Source organism: Pongo pygmaeus, chromosome 14 (genome assembly GCF_028885625.2).
Source record: "Pongo pygmaeus isolate AG05252 chromosome 14, NHGRI_mPonPyg2-v2.0_pri, whole genome shotgun sequence".
Taxonomy (NCBI): Eukaryota; Metazoa; Chordata; class Mammalia; order Primates; family Hominidae; genus Pongo; species Pongo pygmaeus.
Genome location: NC_072387.2, coordinates 29,369,159 through 29,391,163, shown reverse-complemented (window position 1 = coordinate 29,391,163; position 22,005 = coordinate 29,369,159). Strand labels below are relative to the sequence as shown.

The 22,005-nt window shown below is 40.2% G+C and overlaps 1 protein-coding gene across 2 annotated transcripts in view; it reads right to left on the bottom strand.

Moving 5' to 3' along the window:
• SGCG (sarcoglycan gamma) overlaps positions 1-9,414 on the bottom strand; it is a 171,537-nt gene extending 162,123 nt beyond the window's left edge. Inside the window, exon 1 of one of the 2 annotated variants that reach the window (XM_054446829.2) lies at positions 8,764-9,414. In XM_054446829.2, the coding sequence (XP_054302804.2) occupies positions 8,764-8,817 (54 nt within the window). In that variant the 5' untranslated portion in view covers positions 8,818-9,414. The remainder of the gene's footprint in view (positions 1-8,763) is intronic. The other variant, XM_054446830.2, reaches the window with a different exon arrangement.
• Between the last annotated feature and the right edge of the window lie 12,591 nt (positions 9,415-22,005).

Here is a 22,005-nt window from a genome sequence, read left to right as displayed (position 1 = left end):
CTTGATCTCTTGACCTCGTGATCCACCCGCCTTGGCTTCCCAAAGTGCTGGGATTTCAGGCGTGAGCCACCGCACCAGCTACCTTTTTTTTTTTTTTTTTCCACAGGGTGATGGTGGTGTTAGTTCCTGACAAACAGAAGAATGAGGGAGAATGCAACCACAAGTAGAAAGAAGTATTTAAAAATGAGGAGAGAAGGTGGACACAAATTTGAATGACTCCCTGCCATTAGTCATGCAAACAGAACTTACAGGTTATGGAAATCCACATCATCAGTGTTGGCTCACATGAATGAGGAGGATTGTTCAGTGTTCTCCTGTGCTCTGGGTGGGAAGGGGGTCAAAGGTGAGGGTAGAGAAAGATTACTAGGTTTTAAAAGAGAGGACTAGTGGGAAAACTTAAGATGACAGTTCTAAGTTTAAAAAATATATTTATGTATATATAAATTAGTAAACCTTATGGATGAGTTCTTGACTTTCTGATATACTGTATCTCATCAAATCTAAGAATGATGATTATAAGAACACCATTACTTTTGTGCTATTAAGAAAGGAAATTCCAATGCAAATTAAACCATATTACTGAATGTAATATGCCTCACAATTTCAGAGCTATTAAATGTGAGAAAAATGGGCATCTTAGATTTGGTGAAATATGATAATAACACAATGGAGTGCATATTAATAGCAGATGCCTGTCAATCATGCCTTATTTAGATAATTGTTATCAATGATTATCTTTGTCATGTATGTGAGCAGGCTTTTGCTAATTTTAAAAAATGTTTGTCTGCTAGAATAGATGACAAATGTAGTTCTTGTTTAAGACAGAAAAGTAATAGATTTTTAAGTAACTGCATGGAAATGTCCATTATTGTATACAGAGGTTACAGTAATGCAATTAATTACCAACTGTCCTCAAGACTGTACTGAGAAGCTGCGTTATGTACTGAGTTAGCTGTACGGCAAAGGCACGAGCACTCTGCTGGGGCTGCTACTGCTGTCTTTGGTCCAACAGGCACCAACTAGGTGCCAAACACTGTTCCAGGGCTGAGGATACCACCATGAACAGGACAAAAGAGGTCTCTTGTTCTAGAGACTTCTTAGAGCTTACATTATAGTTTAGGGGAAACAGCCAGTATGTATGAAAATTTCTCATATTTAAATATGAAAAATAAGACAATTTTCTATAGTGACAAATTAAGAGAATAAATAGGATCACTAGGAGTATATTTTAAATACAATGGTAAAGAAGGTTTTTCTGGCACATTAAGTTAAAAAGCTTCTGCAAAGCAAAGGAAACAATCAACGAAGTGAAAAAACCAGTCACGGAATGAGAGAAAATATTTGCAAACTACCCATCTGACAAGGGATTAATAACCAGAATATCTAGGGAGCTCAAACAACTCTATAGGAAAAAATATAATAATCCAATTTAAAAAATGGGCAAGGGAGCCTGGTGCAGTGACTCATGCCTATAATCTCAGCACTTTGGGAGGCTGAGGCACGCGATCATCTGAGGTCAAGAGTTCAAGACCAGCCTGGCCAACATGGTGAAACCTCGTCTCTACTAAAAATACAAAAAGTTAGTATGGTGAGATGGCACGCGCCTGTAATCCCAGCTACTCAGAAGGCTGAAGCAGGAGAATCACTTGAACCCGGGAGGCGGAGGTTGCAGTGAGCTGAGATGGCACCATTGTACTCCAGCCTGGGTGCCAGAGCAAGACTCCGTCTCAAAAAAAAAAAAAAAAAAAAAAGGCAAAAGATTGGAATATATATTTCTCAAAAGAAGACATACAAATAGCAAACAGCATATGAAAAGGTGCCTAACATCATTGATCATCAGAGGAATGCAAATAAAAACTACAACAAGATACTGTCTCACCCCAGCTAAAATGGCTTACATCCAAAAGACAGGCAATAACAAATGCTGGCAAGGACGTGGAGAAAAAAGAATCCTTGTGCACTGTTGGTGGGAACGTAAATTAGTACAACCACTATGGAGAACAGTCTGGAGAAAAAGACTGAAAATAGAGCTACTATGAGATTCAGCAATCCCACCGCTGGGTATATACCCCTAAGAAAGGAAATCAGTCTACTGAAGAGATATCTGCACTCCCATGTTTGTTGTAGCACTGTTCACAGTAGTCACAATTTGGAAGCAACCTATATCCATCAACAGATTAATGGAAATGTGCCACAAAGAAAATGTGGCACATGTACACAATGGAGTACTATTCAGCCATAAAAAAGAATGAGATCTTGTCATCTGCAACAACATGGATGACAGGAGAACATTATGTTAAGTGAAGTAAGCCAGGCACAAAAAGACAAATATTGTATGTTCTCACTTATTTGCGGCATCTAAAAATCAAAACAATTGAACTCATGGAGACAGAGAGTAGAAGGATGGTTACCAAAGGCTGGGAAGGGTAGTGAAAGTAGGGGCGGGGGTTTGGATAATGGGTTAAAAAATAGAAAGAATAGGACCTAGTGTTTGATAGCACAACAGGATGACTATAGTCAATAATAATTTAATTTTACACTTTAAAATAAAAAGAGTAAAACTGGATTGTATGTAACACAAGAGATAAATGCCTGAGGGATGGATACCCCATTCTCTATGATGTGATTATCTCACATGGCATGCCTGTATCAAAATATCTCATGTACCTCATAAATATATACACCTACCATGTACCTACAAACATTACAAATAAAAAAGGTTTTTCTGTGATGACACATGAGCTAACACTGAATAATGAGATTGAACCAATCATGAAAAGTGCAGAGCAGACCTCCCATTTCCCCTCTGGCACACAAGAAACTCAGCAGTTGCCACTCCATCCTAGCCACAAGTAAAAAGCTGAACAAACAGAAAAGTCCCCAACTTTTCTTAGACCCAGAAGAGGAATAAGGTCACAGGGCAGACTGCTATGCCAAATTTGAGAGACAGACAGACAAATACAGGGAATCACAACTTACTGGAACAGAGGCTGGGAACGGTGGCTCAGGCCTGTAATCCCAGCATTTTGGGAGGCTGGGGAGGGCAGATCACGAGGTCAAGAGATTGAGACCATCCTGGCCAACATGGTGAAACCTCATCTCTACTAAAAATACAAATATTAGCTGGGCTTGGTGGCGTGCGCCTGTAGTCCCAGCTACTCGCGAGACTGAGGCAGGAGAATCACTTGAACTCGGGAGGCAGATGTTGCAGTGAGCCGAGACTCTGCCTCAGAAAAAAAAAAAAAAACTCTCGGTAAACTAGAAATAGAGGAGAATTGATAAAGAATTTCTACAAAAACCTTCAACTAACATCATATTTAATGTTGAGAAATGAAAAGCTTTTACACCAAGACCAGGAACAAGGCAAGGAAGTTCCCTCTCACCGTTCCTTCTCAATATTGTGCTGGAAGTCCTAGGTAATGCAATAGGACAGGGAAAGGAAATAAAAGGCATATAGATTAGAAAGGAAGAACTAAAACCATGTTCACAAATGACATGATTGCCTATTTGGAAAATCAGAAACAACAGAAAACAAAACTGCTAGAACTAATGAGCAATTATAGCAGGGTTGCAAGATACAAAGTTTACATATAAAAATTGACTGCTTTAATAAATGCCAGCAATGAACAAGTAGAATTTGAAACAGGCTGGGCAAGGTGGCTCATTCCTGTAATCCTAGCACTTTGTGAAGCCAAGGCGGGTGGATCACCTGAGGTCAGGAGTTCAAGACCACCCTGACCAATATGGTGAAACCCCGTCTCTATTAAAAAAATACAAAAATTAGCTGGGCGTGGTGGCAAGCGCCTGTAATCCTACCTACTCGGGAGGCTGAGGCAGCAGAATCGCTTGAACCCGGGAGGTGGAGGTTGCAGTGAACGGACATAGTGCCACTGCACTCCAGCCTGGGCAACAGAGTGAGACTCTGTCTCAAAAAAAAAAAAAAAAAAAAAAAGTTTGCCTCCTACTGAAATGAATATTTTAGAATGGGGAGTCTCTTAATTTTTGCATTAAAAAATTCACTGTTCATCCCTTCACCATGGTTTTGTTCTTTTTTATCCATCCCAACATTTGTAGTTCAAAACTTAGTCCAGGAAATCTCAGGCATATATTATTTGCTTTATCTCATATATAACGTAATTATGGACTTAAGAATAATGCTGCAATATTCATTTTGTTTATTCTCTTTCATTGTTCAAAAACAGCCTGAAAACACTCTTTACCCAAATGTTTTAACATTATGATGAAATAATTTTATTAACATTTTCTACAAATATGAAATCAAAATAGGCCCCCAAACAAGATTAATTTAAATAGTTCATTGCTAGACTGATAATAATTTTTCTATTTTCTGTTTTTAATAAACTAGTCATAAGTGTAGCTGCCATCTCTCTCAGAAAGTCCTTCTTTGACATAACCCTCAAATAAGTATCTAATCTTGAGCTTATGCCCAAGGGAAAGTGCAGAAGAAGGTGCAGTGGGAGGGGAGGGCCACGGGAGAGGGCTGAGTAGGTGAAGGAGAAAATGGGAAGGGGAAAGGTGCGGAGCAGCTGCTTTGAAGAGGGAAGGGTACATGCTGGCCCAGATGGAGGGCGTCACTGGAGAGGACAGGAGCAAATCAGCTCCCACCTGAGTGCCACCAGAGCAGCAGGGAGGTCATCTGCTGTGAGTGGTAGGGAGCAGGGCTGGCAGGAGGCCGAAGGAGAGCAGCGGAGTTATGGAATGGCTTCTAAAGGGAGTAGGAGACGGACTGTGTCAAGCTTAAGTAATGGGATGGCAGAGTGGCACCTCTCCTGTCTCTTGCATCCTTTCTTGCCAAATGATCTCTGCACAGGCCAGTTCCTATTTCCCTTCTGCCATAATGGAAGCTTCCTGAGCCCTCACCAGAAGCAGATGCTGGTGCCATGCTTCCTGTACAGCCTGCAGAACCATGAGCCAAAGGAAACCTCTTTTCTTTATAAATGACCTGGCCTCAGATATTCCTTTATTCCTCTGCAGTTTAACTACCTTAGCGAATTACAGCCTCTCTGGGCCCCGTTTCCCTCCATGTTAAATGGGGTCCTAATTGCAGAGGGTGTATGAAAGTGACATGAAATGAAACACCTAAAGTGATTCTTAAAGTAGGAGTTCCATCAACACAATAAACAGAGCATCTTTCTTTTCAGAGCAAGTGCTCAAAGACAGAGGTAATGGTACAATGGTATTACATGTACCTGTGATAATTAAATTATCTGGAGAACAATTTATTGCATATTTTTGGCAAGTAATTTTGGATTAAGGGGAGTTATAAACAAACTGAGTCAACAATCTTAAAGAAAAAAGACAGGAAAACAAAAACCTGGTTACCAATTGAGGTGACTGGTCAGGACAGCAGGGCCTACCAGGAGAGAAGAGAAAAAGAATGCAACCAGAACTTAGAATACAGGGGGCATTTGCAACTACAATTTCTGTACATCACCATGCCTTTAAAATGCAAGGCAACCCCAAGTGTAATACAATCCACGGAATTTCATGCAAATAATTCAATGATTTTCATAAACATTCCTTATGAAAGTATAACTTTATTATTTAGTTTTAGCCTTTTTATATCTGGTTGCTAGTTAGGCCTTTGTCTTCAATTCAATATGATTTTAGTTAAATTCTTCATATTTAAAAATTTTCCCTTTTCTTATTCAGGTAACTTACTATATCTCAGTTTTGAAAAAGAGTTTAGCAACAAATATTGAATAAAGTCTACTAGATAAAAAATAGTGTATTTTTACAAATTGATATCTGATTCATGTTACTTTTCCAGGTCAGTTTTCATTATTTAATTACTAATGTAGCTATACTTTGATATAATGGAATGACTCAAGGTTTTGTATCTGAAGCAACCAAGCCCATATCCATGCTGGGATTTAATTTAGGTGATCTCACTCAGGGGTCCAGAACTGCGTCCCCTCTTCAAACCAAGTCTGAATTAGGTATTAACCTAATTGAAATTGAGTCCAAATTAGATATTAGGTCCAGACATTTTTCTAGACAGCAGATCTGTAACTATTACCAGATTCTCAAAGGGCCCCAGGACCTTAAATTATGTTGGAAAACATCATTTTACCCTCTTCTTACTTTTCCTGCTGTTTCCTATTCCAGCACAAACATTTCCCTCATATGTAACAAAATGAAATGTGAAAATGCATGTTGCTAAGGTGGTTAATTTTATTTCCTAATTTTAAAGATGTCATGTTCAGAAATGTATATGCTAATTTACTTTAATGGGGGATCCCTGTATAGAAAACATTGTATTGTTACCACTGTCAACACACAACCAATTTTTTTACTTCAAGTTTAACTACAGAAAACCTAAGAAAATTGGCATTCAAAAAATACAAGGCACCATCACTTAATTTCAATTACTGTACCACTATTATCATGTCCATATAAATCATTTTCTTATAATTTTAAAATAAGAAACAAAATTATCTTTATATTTTTTAGTTAACTATAACCATGTCCCTAGATACTTATGTATTTTACCCACAGTATAATAAGGTCTCTTGTAGGACACAGTCTTATTTTTTTTAATTATTTATTTATTATTTATTTATTTATTTTTGAGACGGAGTTTTGCTCTATCGCCCAGGCTGGAGTGCATTGGCGTGACATCGGCTCACTGCAACCTCACCACCCAGGTTCAAGCGACTCTCCTGCCTCAGCCTCCCGAGAAGCTGGGACTACACCACACCCAGATAATTTTTGTATTTTTAGTAGAGATCGGGTTTCACCATGATTCCCAGGCTCGTTTTTAAGAGACTGAGTCGTGCTCTGTTGCCCAGGCTGGAGTGCAGTGGCCTTATCTCAGCTCACAGCAAGCTCAGCCTCTGAGGTTCACGTCTCACTCTCCTGCCTCAGCCTCTGGAGTAGCTGGGACGACAGGTGCCTGCCACCACGCTAAGCTAATTTTTTAAAAAATATTTTTAGTAGAGATGGGGTTTCACCATGTTAGCCAGGAGCCAGGATGGTCTCCATCTCCCGACCTCGTGATCCCGCCCACCTCGGCCTCCCAAAGGTCTGGGATTACAGGCGTGAGCCACCGCGCCCGCCCAGGACACAGTCTTAAGTAGTAAACATCAAGTGAGAGTCTGACAAATAAGAAAAAATCATTCCTAAGATAACATAATGGTGCTGATTAAAATGTAATAGTGTGTGTATACATGTGTATACATATTTAAATAAAAATGATTTTAAATATTACCAACCCACAATTTATAAAATGCTACTTTTAAAATGGAGTATTATCCAGGTTATCTCTGAGAGGTGTTTTAGTAGTTTTAAAATGTAAATAAATTATTTGTACAATGTGAAAGTTTATTGATTTTATAGTCTGTTACGTAGACTAGCTAGGCTATGCAGCTCTGATCATTTATATTTATTAAATGAGCTATTTATCACTACCTTTTTTCTGAGATTTAAGAAAGGTCATCTGACAGATTAGAGTTGTGGCACATGTGAAGCCACGGTGTGAAGTGTATCATACACGTTAATTATTTACATGCAATATCCACTAAATATTGTGTCTGTCTGATTCAGCAAAAACATTAAAGGTGAAAAGAACAGAGGACTTAAGTACAATATTTGAAGATATAACTCTTGTATAACTTTAAAAGTTTACTGTAAGATATTTTAACACATGTGGATGGATGCCTGCTTGCTAGTCAATTTGGAAGCATATTGTCATGAAGGGAAGTTTTAATACCAGAGACACTGAACCTGTTAGCAAAAGATTACATCAACAAAAACGAAGATTTCAGCTTATGTGTACTTTTGGAATAGAATTGTGCAATCTTTTCTTTACAGCTTCTTTATAGCCTGTTCATATCAAACGAAGAAAAGCATAGGAAGACCCATATTGCATAGAAAAATGTAAATACGATTCCATTGCTTTATTAGCACCAATTTACCTGTGTTAAGTAACAGCCAGGAGTATTAGTACGTGAATAGTATGGATAGACATGGAGCGCCAGCATTGTATCTGCCTATACAATATTATCACTGGATGAGTGGATGTTTCACAGATCAACTGGCTGGTACTGTGCTAACATTCAGAAACATCAGAATACCCAGTAATGATGTAAGAACAAGCAACCTGCTAACTCTGATGTAACCAAGAGACAGCATGCAAATATGTAAATATTAATTAGTGGTACTTAATGGAGGTAATGAGTATAAGGGTGGTGAGGATCATCAAGTTATTATGTAATCCCATTGAAGACGACAGAGCCTCGCTGCGCTTCAGTTCCCCTCTAAAACCCCCAAGTAAACCCTGGGCAACTTCGCACTTGGTGCAGACACCCCGCTTACTCAGTGTTAACAGACTCCCCAGCAAGCAACCCAGGGCAATGTTTTTGGCAAAATCATTTGCAGAGAACCAATTCACTCTGATTCTCTCACACCACACACACGCACACAAGAAGTTATTAAGTCTCATTGCAGAATGAGGATCAGTTAGTGAAGTCTTTGGGCAAAAAAAAGCCAACTGTCTCAATTACATTTTACTCTTGTCCCTGAGCCCCCACAACGGGGCAGGGGAAGGAAAGTGCTGTCTCGGGCAGAGAAGGCGAGGAGAAAGAGGGCACGGGTGGTGATGGAGTCCTAGGAGGAAGGCTGGAACCGGCATAGGAACGTCTAACAACATTGGAATTAGTTTACGAGGTTGGAGGAGAAGGAAGGGACCCAGGAATCGGTGGAACTGAAGGCGAAGTGGTGGGCCGTGGTTATTCTCTTTACCTGCTGTACTTCTTGGAGTCCCGGGGCGCAAACAGCCGCTGCATTTCCCTTCATTCCAGACGGGATGACACCACAGTCTTCTCCCCGGACAGCGCGGGCCTCTGCTCCGTCCTTCCTCAGCGACCGCAGCGACGACTCTGCTCCAGGGCGGGGGAGAAGCTTCCCAAGCCGCGGGCGCCCACTTCCCCGCCCGGACTCCGGGCGGTGCTGGCCGGGGCGCGCGGGGAGGCGGGGACCAGGGATCCCCCAGGAACTAGCCTGGGCTGCTGCACCGTTGCCAGGGCCGTCCTGCGCCTAGCCGAGCCCAGGGCGCCGCCGGCTGGACACCCATCAACTCCCACTGCGCCCGGCCCCCAAGCGCGCCCGACTGGATCCGGCGCGCCCCTCCGCCCCAGGCGCCGCCAAGTCCCAGCACTGTGCGCCCCTCCAGATGTCCGAAAGTGCCTCTCCAGGGCAGCTTATGTTCCTCTGTGTCCTTCCCGCGACAGGCCGGGCCCACCACTCCACACCTCCCGGGTCCCTCCCTGTCCGTCACCATGTGCCTCTTCAGCATCCCTCCTCCCCTCCAAGTTCCAACATACCACTCCTTCACGTGTTCCCCGCGTCGCTTCAGAGGTTCCTCCAGCCACTGCCCCGCCCCTCCACTTTTCCTGTTTCTCCAGTTCTATCGAGGCGCGCCCCCCAGCACATCCCCACCCCTCCACTCCCTCCCCGCGTCCCTGCACTCCCTCCCCGCACCCCTGCACTCCCACTCCGAGCCCCTCTGTGTCCAAACAACGCGCCTTTCCAAGCGCTCCTCCTTCGCGCCGCCCCAAGATTCCCCTCCCTCCATACCCTGCACTCCTTCCGCACCCACCCACGCACCCCTGCGCGCCTCCACCCGGCGGTCTCTCCACCCTCAGACTCGCCCCCGCGATCCAGCGCGCGGGGCACTGGGCAGGGACATTTCTCCCTCCCACCCGAGTCCTTCGCTGCAGACGCTGGGCGCCTTCTTCTTTCCAACCCAACTACTCCTGCTGAACGCATCTTGGGCTTGGAGCGCGGGACCACAATCTTTACACTTCTGGCCCTGGTCCTTTACTGTCACAAAGAGTCAGTACCTGTGGAGACTTAGATAGTCCCTCTGGAGGGAGTGGTTCCATTTGTGAGCCTTTAAAAAGTCTTGCTACCCAGCCTGTCCCCGCAAACCCCTTGGGTTTATCACAGTTTACTCACTCTCGCGCAATGCTAGTTCTCCATCCGCCGCTAGGAGGCACCCCGAAGGGTTTGCTGTGGTGAAAACAATGCTGCACGCAGTTTATGCTGCACTTTAGTTAGCTCTTGGAGGCGAGCTGGGAAATAGTGACTGCTGAACCATGACAAAGAAGCCGCTTTTTACTATGTTCTATTTTCAAGGCCTAAAGTTCTCTGTAGCACATAGCAGTTCGTGGTCTCAGGAATAAAGCCGGGACCTTCGCGGTGAGTGTCACAGTGCTTTTAGATGGCACGGACCAAAGAGTTGGCGGTACCAAGGTTTATTGTGAAGACCAAAATAACAAACGTTTCACACCGTGAAAGGAGACTCCAGCCGGCGTGGGGGGGGGGGGGGGGCAGCTTTTATTCCCTTATTGTCTCTCCCCGCCTGCCGCCCCGCCGCCCCGCCCCCATGTTGCCTTTCTGTCCTATCCGAGTGCCCTTTTTTCAATCCTCCCTGTGATTGGCTACTTTTAGAATCCTGCTGATTGGTGCGTTTTACAGAGCGTCCATTGGTGTGTTTTACAGAGTGCTGCTTGGTGTGTTTTACAATCCTCTTGTAAGAGAGGAAAGTTCCCCAAGTCCCCACTCCACCCAGGAAGTCCAGCTGGCCTCACCTCCCAATACAGTTTTCTAATTAGTACTTGTGTATTTCACTCATTTATTCATTGACATTCTCCCGTACACATGCATCACGGGGGAGCATCTTGGTTTTACCAGCTTTGTGTGAATGGTATGGGTATCCGAAGATGTTTGGTGAGTGTGCTAAGGACGTAAACTTTCAAATATATTTCCGAAAGGATCATGCCGGTGTATTTTATGATTTTTTACAATAAAAATCTGGTACCATATTTGGAACCAAGTAGAAACATAAAGATGTTGGACCGTTTTAAAATGTTTTTAATGTAACAGAATGGATAACTGCAAGGCAGAAATGTTTACAACTTCTAGATTACACTTTTTAAAAGCAAACTTTTGTAAAGGTAGAAATTGAAACGAGAAAAGCCAGTTTTCCAGAAGTGTCTAGTGCAATATTTCTCTAATTACTTCTCTCTCTTATAGTTGATAGACAGTGGTAATCATTTTCTAAAAGTATCCCCCTCAAGGAGCAAAGGATAAACAAGAAGGATATAGAGATATATTATTAAGGGTATATTAATAATTTCCTACATATTTCACAGGTAGCAAATGACAGATATTGTGAATTATTACTCTAAAAATGTCCGTACTAATCAGTAAAGGTTGCAGTTTAATATTTCTGCCAAAGAATTCAAAAGTTATTAATGTGTTTTAATTGCCAAAACTAATATGATCTCAGAGCCAGAACTTCTCCTTTGTTGGCTTAGAAATAAATTATTGGCAACAGTTTGTGCTGGTGATGATGATCGCAATGGGGATCTAGAGAACTTATGAGTCCCGTGATAGAAAGCTAAATATATCCGAAGTGGTGTATGAAAACAACCAGGGGTGTGGACGAGGGATACCATCTCCAGACTGGACTGAACATCTTACCAGTAATAAGAATTTTGAGCAACTCAATACGTGTATGTTTATTTATAACTTATATGCATTTATGAATTTATTGTATATTTTCTGTGAATAATAATATATTGTTTATATTTTAAAACAGAGAGAAAGATACATTTTAAAAGGATATATGAAAGTACATATAAATAAGAAAAGCAAGGAGGCTGAGGCAGGAGAATCGCTTGAACCCGGGAGGTGGAAGTTGCAGTGAGGCGAGATTGTGCAACTGCACTTCAGCCTGGGCAATGGAGAGAGACTCCATCTCAGGGAAAAAAAAAAAAAAAAATCAAAGAAAAGCACTGGAATGGTGACATGCAGATCTCTGTAGATCCTCTCCCCGATGAAACAACTCTACCTGATCAAACTATTTTTATTTTTTTTGAAATTTATTTTTAGCTGTAATGAACTTTATTTTTTAAAATTCTGATGATGTAATTTTTTTTTTTTTTGAGACGGAGTCTCACTCTGTCGCCCAGGCTGGAGTGCAGTGTGGCGCGATCTTGGCTCACTGCAAGCTCTGCCTCCCGGGTTCACGCCATTCTCCTGCCGCAGCCTCTGATGATGTAATTTTTTAATTTCAATAGTTATGTGGATGAATTGTAGAGTAGTGAAGTCTGAGGTTTTAGTGCACCCATCACCGAGTCGTATACGTTGTACACAATATGTAGTTTTTTATCCCTTGCCCATTTTCTGGCTTCTGAGTCTCCAATGTCCATTCCACCACTCGGCATGCCTTTGTTGCACCCATAGCTTAGCTCCCAATTATGAGTGAGAACATACGGTATTTGCTTTTTCATTCCTGAGTGATTTCACTTAAAATAATGGCCTCCAGCTCCATCCAAGTTGCTGCAAAAGACATTATTTTATTCTTTTTTATGGATAAGTAGTATTCCATGGCATATATATACCACATTTTCTTTATCCACTCATCAGTTGATGGGTACTTATGTTAGTTCCATATCTTTGCAATTGTGAATTGTGCTGCAATAAGCATATGCGTGCAAGTGTCTCTTTGATATGGTGACTTCTTTTCCTTTGGGGTAGATACCTAGTAATGGGATTGCTGGATTGAATGGTAGATCTACTTTTAGTTCTTTGAGAAATCACCATACTGTTTTCCAAAGAGGTTATAATTTACATTCCCACCAGCAGTGTATGTGTTCCCTTTTCACCACATCCACACCAACATCTGTTGCTTTTTGACGCTTTAGTAATACCTATGCTGGCTATGATAAGGTTGTATTTCATTGTGGTTGTAATTTGCAATTCCCTGATGATTAGTGATGTTGAGCATTTTTTCATGTTTTTGGCCGTTTGTACATTTTTCTTTTGAGAAATGTCTATTCATGTCATTTTCCCACTTTTACATGGGTTTTTTTTTCTTTTTGATTAGTTTCGGTTCCTCATAGATTCTGGACTAATATCCTTTGTCAGATGCATAATTTGCAAATATTTTCTCCCACTTTGTGGGTTGTGTTTACTCTGATGATTATTTCTTTTGTGGTGCAGAACCTTTTTACTTTAATTAGGCCCATGTATTTATTTTTGGTTTTGCTGCATTTGCTTTTAGGGTATTAGTCATAAATTCTTTTCCTAGACCAATGTCCAGAAGAGTTTTTTCCTAAGTTTTCTTCTAGAATTGTAATGGTTTCAGGTCTTAGATTTAAGTCTTTGATCCACCTTGAGTTGATTTTTGTAGTTGGTGAAAGAGATCCAGTTTCATTCTTCCACATGTGGCTATCCAGTTTTCCCAGCACCATTTATTGAACATGGTATGCCTTCCCCAATTTATGTTTTTATATGCTTTGTTGAATAATAGTTTGTTATAAATATTTGGTTTTATTTCTGTGATTTCTGTTTTCTTTTTTTGATGGAGCCTCACTCTGTCGTCCAGGCTGGAGTGCAGTGGTGTATTCTAGGCTCACTGCAAGCTCTGCCTCCTGGGTTCACACCACTCTCCCGCCTCAGCCGAGTAGCTGGGACTACAGGCACCCGCCACCACACCCGGCTAATTTTTTGTATTTTTTAATAGAGAAAGGGTTTCACCAAGTTAGCCAGGATGGTCTCGATCTGACCTGGTGATCCTCCCGCCTTGGCCTCCCAAAGTGCTGGTATTACAGGCATGAGCCACCGCGCCCAGCCTATTTCTGTGATTTCTGTTCTGTTCCATTGGTATATGTATCTACTTTTATATCAGAACCTTGCTGTTTTGGTTACTGAAAATTGTTGTTGTTGTTTTTTAAAACTAACTAAAGCCTCTGGAATCATCCTAAGGGCATACAGCAAATGGAGAAATATTTATTTCTAAAATCTAAGAAATATTGGTAAAAACAGTGTGAGTTTGTGGCATTTAACCACTACCCACTCAGCCCCCACCCCCAACTCAGTGCGATGGAAGCTGTACTCTTGGTAGGTGTGGCCAAGAAGATAGACTCCCTCTACCCCAGTTACCAGTCCAGGATTTTGTTTTTTTCCAGAGGTGGTTGGCCTGCATCATTCTCACACCTAGTCCACCAAAGCATGTATGTAAACTCCATTCTAGTCAAGTGTGGATGAAAGGACTGGGGCTTTACCCAGCCACCTGCTACCCAGCCACCACTGTAAGGTAGAAGTTCTATTCAAATTGTGTCAGGTCAAGAATACTGGACAACTACTACCCCCGCCTTAGCCCACACATGGGGCAGAGGTTCCATATTGGGAGAGGCAAGCTGAAAAGACCAAGGGCTACTAACCCCACTCAGTCTCCTGCTCACGAAGCAGGGATGTCACTCTGAGAGAAGCAGCCTGTTGTCCCCACCCCCAGCTCTGGAGCAGTGGAACAAAGTTTCTTCCTAGGGGAAGAGGGAGGCTTTAAGAATAGAGGACTTCATAGCTGATTTTATTTGAAACAGAATGGGGGAGAAGTTCACTATGAAAAACAATGGAGATCTTGGCAGTAAGCAATTAAGAGAAGACTGCTAGCTTTATGATAGCAAAAAGCTAAATGGTAGACCAGCTAGAAAATTAAGAGAAAATCAGGAAAAAAGTCGCAAAAAAGAGTCCTCCTAGAGTTGCAGGAGGTCTCAAAGACTATCCATAAAAAGGGGACTGGGCTGTAATTAAATTAAATTATGGAACAGTTTATGCTCCAGGTGTTGTCAAAAATATTAGAGGAATCAGCTAACAATTAGTAAAGGCTAAGAACTGGTGTAATACTAATAAAGGCAAATCAGCCAGACGCTTAACAGGGAGATCAGGGAGAGAAACAAACAATGAAAACCTAGCTAACATCACACGAATATGGGGAGGGTTGGTCAGGAATATTGTAGACATGCCCAAGGTTGCCCCATATGAGTTTCTGTTACAAGCTACATGCAGAGGGGAAAATAGACTTCTCTGAAATAGTCTAAACAAATCATTAAACAAGTAAACAAGGAAGCAAACAACAAACCCTGGAGATGGAGGGGAAGGAATTAGAATCCAGAGTTTCTATGATACACTATGAAAAATGTCTAGTTTCCCAAAAATGATGAAATATGCAAACACACATACATACACACAAACCAGTAAAGTGTAACCCATATCCAGCAGACAAAGCAGGCAATGTTTCTGAGATGTTAAACTCAGCAGAGACTTCAAAGTGTCTATTTTAAATATGTTCAAAGAGCTTTGAAAACTATGGTTAAGAATTAAAGACCCTCCAACAGAATCAAAGACGGGTAGGCCTGACTTGCAAGAAACGCTAGAAGCTTTTCAGGCTGAAAGAAAGACATTAATTCAAATACACACACACACACACACAGAGCACTAGTAAATGTATTACATAGGTAATTGTAAAAGACAGTATAATAGTATGCTTCTTCTTTTCTTAATTGATATGCAAATCAATTGCACAAATCAATATATATATAATTCTATTGTTGGGCCTGTAATATATACATGTGTAATATACTTGATAATAAGGAAAAGAATACTTTGAGATAAATGAAAATAAAACAGAATATATGAAAACCTATGTGATGCAGCTAAAGCAGTGCTTAGAGGAAAATGTTTAGTTATAAATGCCTATACTAGAGACAAGAAAAATCTCAAATCTCTGACTTTATCTTTTACCTGAAGAAACTTAAAAAATAAAAACAAAAAATATAATGCAAGTAGAGGGAAGGAAGTACTAAGATTATATTAGAAATACATGAAATACAAATAGTGGAAAAATAGAAAAATGATAGAAAAAGGAATTAATATTTATAAAAGATTAAACTGAGAAACTTTTAGATAGACTGATATGAGAGAGACAGACACACACACACACAGAGAAGGAATACTCAAATTATAAAAATCAGTAATAAAAAAGGAAACATCATTATCAACCTTAAAAAGCAAAAGGATTATAAGGGAATACTATGAATATCTCTATGTCTAAAAACAACATAAGTTAGATAAAATGGACAAACTCCTACAAAGATAGAAACTGCTGAAACTGACTCAAGAAGAAATAGAAACCCTCAATACAAATAGAAGTAAAGAGATCGAATTACTAAATGGAGAAACTTCCTAGAAGGGCCCATGCCTGTATAGATTCACTGGTGAATTATACCAAACATTTAAGGGAGAATCAATACAAATTTTTTACAAATTCTTACAAAAGATAAACGAGGAGGAACACTTAGCAATTTATTCTGTGAGGTGAGTATTACCCTGAAATCAAACCACACAAAATCCTCACAATAAAATAAAACTAGAGGCCAATGTCTCTTGCAAATATAGAAATAAAAATACTATGAATATTACCAATAAAAATTACTAGCCCACATAATCTAGAAGCATATAAAAGGCATTATACACCATGACCGGCTGGTCCAAGTGCAGTGGTGACACAAATAATTGATCACAACCAGTTACATATTTTTTTGTTCCTTCTCCACTCCCACTGCTTTACTTGACTAACCTTAAAAAATTTTTTTAAAAGTTTAAAAAGCATTATACATCATGACCCAATGGAATTTATCCCACAAATGTAAAGCATCTAAAAACCATCCATTGTAATTAACCACATTTAGAGAATAAAAGACAAAAAACAAATTATCATCTTAATAGACATAGAAAAACCATTTGTCAAAATGAAACATCCTTTTCTAATAAAAATATCCAACAAACTAGAAATAGAAAGGAGTTTCCTCAACTCAATAAAGGGCATTTATAAAAAACCTAGAGCTAACATCCCATCATACTTAATGGTGAAAAACTGCTTTTTTTTTCCCCAAAGAAGCAAATATTAGTAGATCTAAAGGGAGCGATAGAGAGCAATAAAATAATAGTAGGGCACTTCAACACCCTAATTTCAGCAAAGGACAGATCATATAGACAGAAATATCAACGTACAGCCAAGAAGCATATGAAAAAATTCTCAACCTCGCTAAACATCCAAGAAAGGCAAATTATATTGACATAGTTTGGCTGTGTCCCCACCCAAATCTCATCTTGAATTGTAGTTCCCATAATTTCCATGTGTCTTGGGAGGGACCCAATGGGAGGTAATTGAATCTTGGAGGCGGTTACACCCATGCTGCTGTTCTTGTGATAGTGAGTCCTCACTGGATCTGATGGTTTTATAAAGGGCTTTTCCCCCTTTTGCTTGGCACTTCACGTTGCTGCCGCCACGTGAAGAAGGACGTGTTTGCTTCTTCTTCCACCATGATTGTAAGTTTACTGAGGCCTCCCCAGCCATGCTGAACTGTGAGTCAATTAAACCTCTTTCCTTTATAAATTACCCAGTCTCTGGTATGTCTTTATTAGCAGCATGAGAATGGACTAATACACATATGATCTAGCAATCCCACTACTGGGCTTATGTCTAAAAGAAATGAAATCAATATGTCGAAGAGGGACATCTGCACTGTCATGTTTGTTGCATTAGTATTCACAATAGCCAGATTATGGAATCAAGCCAAATGCTCATCAACAGATGAATGGATAAAGAGAATATTATATGCAATGAAATAGTATTCACCCACAGAAAAGGATGAAATCCTGTCATTTGTGACAATACGGATGAGCCTGGAGGACATTTTGTTAAGTGAAATAAGCCAAGCACAGAGACACATATACTACAAGATAACACCCATATGTGGAATCTAAAAAAAGTGACTGATACAAGTTGAGAGTAGAACAGTGGTTACCAGAGACTGAGGAGAATAATGAGAATGGGGAGAAGGGGAGAAGGTGGTCAACAGGTGAAATGTTACAGTTAGACAAGAGAAATAAGTACTGCTGCTCTTTTGCACAGTAGAGTGACTATAGCTAACAATAATGCATTGTATATTTCACATATCTAAAAGAGAAGATTTTGTCGTGAATGTTCTCATGACAAAGCAATGATAAATATTTAAGGTGATAAATATGCTAATGAACATGATTTGATTATACAGTGTATACATGTATGCAAACATCACACTGTACCCCATGCATATATACAATTATTATATGTCAATAAAAAATAAAGTTCATTAGCTTCAAAAAAATGGACAAGCTAGTATCAAAAGTCATATAGGACTGCAAGAGTACCAAAACAGAAAGTAATATGGAAAAAGAAGAACAATTTTGAGGCCTCATGATTTCTGATTTAGAAACTTCCTACAAACCTATATGGTACTAGCATAAGACATGTACATCAATGGAACAGAACTGAGTTCATAAATAAACTCTCACATTTGTAGTTAATTGAGCATTCAATGGGAAAAGAATTGTTTCATCAACAAATGTTTATAAAACAACTGAATATTCACACACAAAAGAATAAAGTTGGGCTCCTTCTTCCTACCACACACAAAATTTAACTAAAAATGTATCATGTGCCTCAATGTAAGAGCTAAAACTAAAAACTCTCAGAAAAGAACATAAATTATTATGAACTTGGGCCCAACAAAAGCTTGTTATGCACATCAAAATCAGTAGTAACAAATGAAAAAACAAATTAGGCCTCATCAAAATTAAAAATGTTTCTGCAGCAAATTATACCATCAAGAAAGCCAAAGAAAACACGAAAATGGTACAAAAGATTTGCAAATTCTATATCTGATAAGGAGCTCAATAAAAGGATGAGCTAACTGAAAATGAACATTTCTCCAAAAAAGATATACATAGGAAAGGATACTCGAAAGCATTAGCTTAGAAAACACAAATCAAAACCACAATAAGATACCACTTCCAGCCTCTAGAAATGCTATAGTAAAAAAGACAAATAATCACAAATTTGTGAGGATGTGAAGAAATTGGAACACTCATATATTGCTGGAGGGAGCGTAAGATGTTGCAACCATTTTGGAAAACAATTTGGGAGTGCTTCAAAACGTTAAACGTTAAACATAGCCTTGTCAGATGACCCAGAAATTTTCTTCTATTTATCTATTCAAGAAAAATAAAAACAAATCCACACAAAAACTTGCATACAAATGTGCACAGTAGCAGTATTCATAACAGCAAAAATGGGGAAACAATCCAAATGTACATCAACTGATGAAGTATAAATAAGACACGACATATCCATACAATCGAATATTATTCAGCCATAAAAGGAATGAATTATTGACACATAATACAATATGGATGAACTTTGAAAACATTATACTAGGTGAAAGGAGTCAATGACAAAAGATCAGATAGTATAATTAATAGACATAATATGAAAAATAGACATTTAGGGGCTAATAAAAATATTCTAAGTTGAGATTTTGGTGACTGCTGCATAACTGTGAATATAGTACAGCCTTTTTCATTCTGTACCTTAAATGGGTGAATTTTGTGTGGCATGTGAATTATATTTTAATAAAGCTGTGAAAAATGCATATACATAAAAATATTAGCTTTTGTTTTTCTCTTATGCTTCAGTGAGATGCAGAAGTCAGAAAAGAGAGGATCAGGAAGCCATCAATTTTGCTTTTACCTGTGCACTTTTTTCTTATTCTTTCTTATTTAGTTAAAACGAAGTAAGAGTCAGCTCTCAGGTCATTTCCATAAAATCCATCCCCTTTCTTATTTGTTTATTCCTTTGATGATGTTCAAGGTTCCTTTTTTTGCCCCCCTTCAACACTATATTTTATAAGACTGTCTGCAAGCCAAGGGCTCTTCTTATGCCTACATTTGTATGTAAATTGGTACAGGTGATGTGTTAAACTATAACTTTAAATTTGTGACTTTAAATTTCAGTTGAACACCATGCTGTGATGAAAGAACATTGAACTTTATGCTAGAGGTCCTGGTTAATCCAAATTCTATTCTTAGATCTAACAATCTTTTCTATGGTAACAGCTACCTCTATGGGCCTAAGGCTTTTCATCAGTGACTGAAATGCTTGTTAAAAAAAAAAATCCCTAACACTAATTTTTCTTAATTGATGTTTAAAAATTTCCTTTCTCTAGTTTTTTCTTCTCAGTTTTTTTAGTATTCAGGAATGTGTTACAAGAAAGTCTAAAGGTTTGAATGGTCATGTATTTCTTAACCGTACAACATGTGGGCTCACTGCACCTGAAATTACTGTAGTTCTAAATGTCAACGATTCTGAATATTAATAACTTTCTGATTACGTAAAGACCACATAGTGTAAGGTTAGGGGGCCCTCTGGGTGTAGAAACTGTGGGCTCTTATCTCTTTCTATTTGGTCATTGTATGATCTTACGAACTATGGCAAGCTGTGTAAATTCTTTTTTTTTTTTTTGAGACAGTTTTTGTTCTTGTTGCCCACGCTGGAGTGCAATGGCTCAGCTCACCACGACCTCCGCCTCCCTGGTTCAAGCGATTCTTCTGCCTCAGCCTCCCGAGTAGCTGGGATTACAGGCATGTGCCACCACGCCTGGCTAATTTTGTATTTTTAGTATAGACGGGGTTTCTCCATGTTGGTCAGACTGGTCTCCAATTCCTGACCTCAGGTGATCCAACCGCCTCAACCTCCCAAAGTGCTGGGATTACAGGCGTGAGCCACCGCGCCAAGACTGTAAACTCTTCCTGCTTCTTTTTCCCCGTCTAAAACATGAGGGTAAAAATTAAGATGTAAGTGACAGGAATGTTTTAAGAAATAAACGAATTAAGGTATGCAAAATATAGAACACAATACCTAGAATTTAGTAAGTTATTATTTTTTTAGAAATGCCAACATCTTTTCTTTTTTTCAAATTACACTTGCTAGTATGGGCCACTTTTCATTGGTTCCTCCAAAGGAAAGTTAATATTAAAGCAAGTTATGCAGGTAATTAATTTCAAAAAAATTCCTTTAATGCTTTATTAGAAAAATTAATGTTTGCCCTTGATTTTTTTTTTTCTCATTTAAACATGTAGTGCCCATATGGAAGTGCCGGGAAGGGAAGAGCATGGCCCCTTTAAATGATACTGAAGGGAGAAAGGAGTGCTGGGTAGAGGAGGGAGTGACCCCTGGCTAGGGCTCCACCCCCAGGGACCTAGGTGAGGACAGATGAGACCACCCTGGCCTGCCACGCCCCCATCCTGTGCCTAAAAATCCCCTGAGACCCTGGCAGACAGACACATATGCGGCTGGACAGCAGGAGGAGCACATCAGCAGAGGAATACACGGGATGTGGAGAGACAGGTACTGGCATGCCAGCAGGCCACCAACCACCGATGGCAGAAGCAGAATGACGCCTGCAGGTCACTGATGGACAGAAGCAGAACCATGCGGAGTTTGGCTGGGGCAGCCGAGGAGAGCCCAGGACGCAGAGTGGCCCAACTCCAGCGGAAAACTATCTTCCTTCTGGCTCCCTTATCTGCTGAGAGCTACTTCTACTCAATAAAACGTTACACTCATTCTCCAAGCCCACGTGTGATCCGATTCTGGTACACCAAGGCAAGAACCTGGGATACAGAAATACCTCTGTCTTTGTGATAAGGCAGGGGTCTACTTGAGCTGACCAACACAAGCTGCCTACAGATGGCTAAACTAAAAGATGGCACCCTGTAGCATGCCCACTGGGGCTTCAGGAGTTGTAAACATTCACCCCTAGACACTGCCTTAGGGTGGGAGCTCCACAGCCTGCCCATCTGTATGCTCCCCTAGCGGTTTGGGCAGCGGGGCCCTGAAGAAGCGAGCCACACCCCATCATCCGCCCTGCAAGGAGGACAATGGAACTTTCCTGTTTCAGTGTCAGAAAGTTCCTCAAGGCAAAACCTGATGAAACTATTCAATAGAGATTTTATGAGCCTTTAGCCTCAAGGAGAACTGTTTCTGGGCCTGGGTAACTAAGTGACACAAAACCGGGGAGTAGCTCTCCACTACCTGGGGTCAGAAGTTGTGGGAGAATCAGAGGCAGGTCTGTGATATGGTTAACAGCAGGCTGAGACGGATGGGTAGATGTATCACAGTGACTGCAACAGACGGTTTTCTTTGGAAGCACGAGTGTGCAGCCCTGAAGGCTGTCCAAGAAATAGCTGCTGATAGTTAATGCATGGGAAAGGGGGATTTAAATCTCCTTACAAGTTGTAGCCAGTTTATTTTTG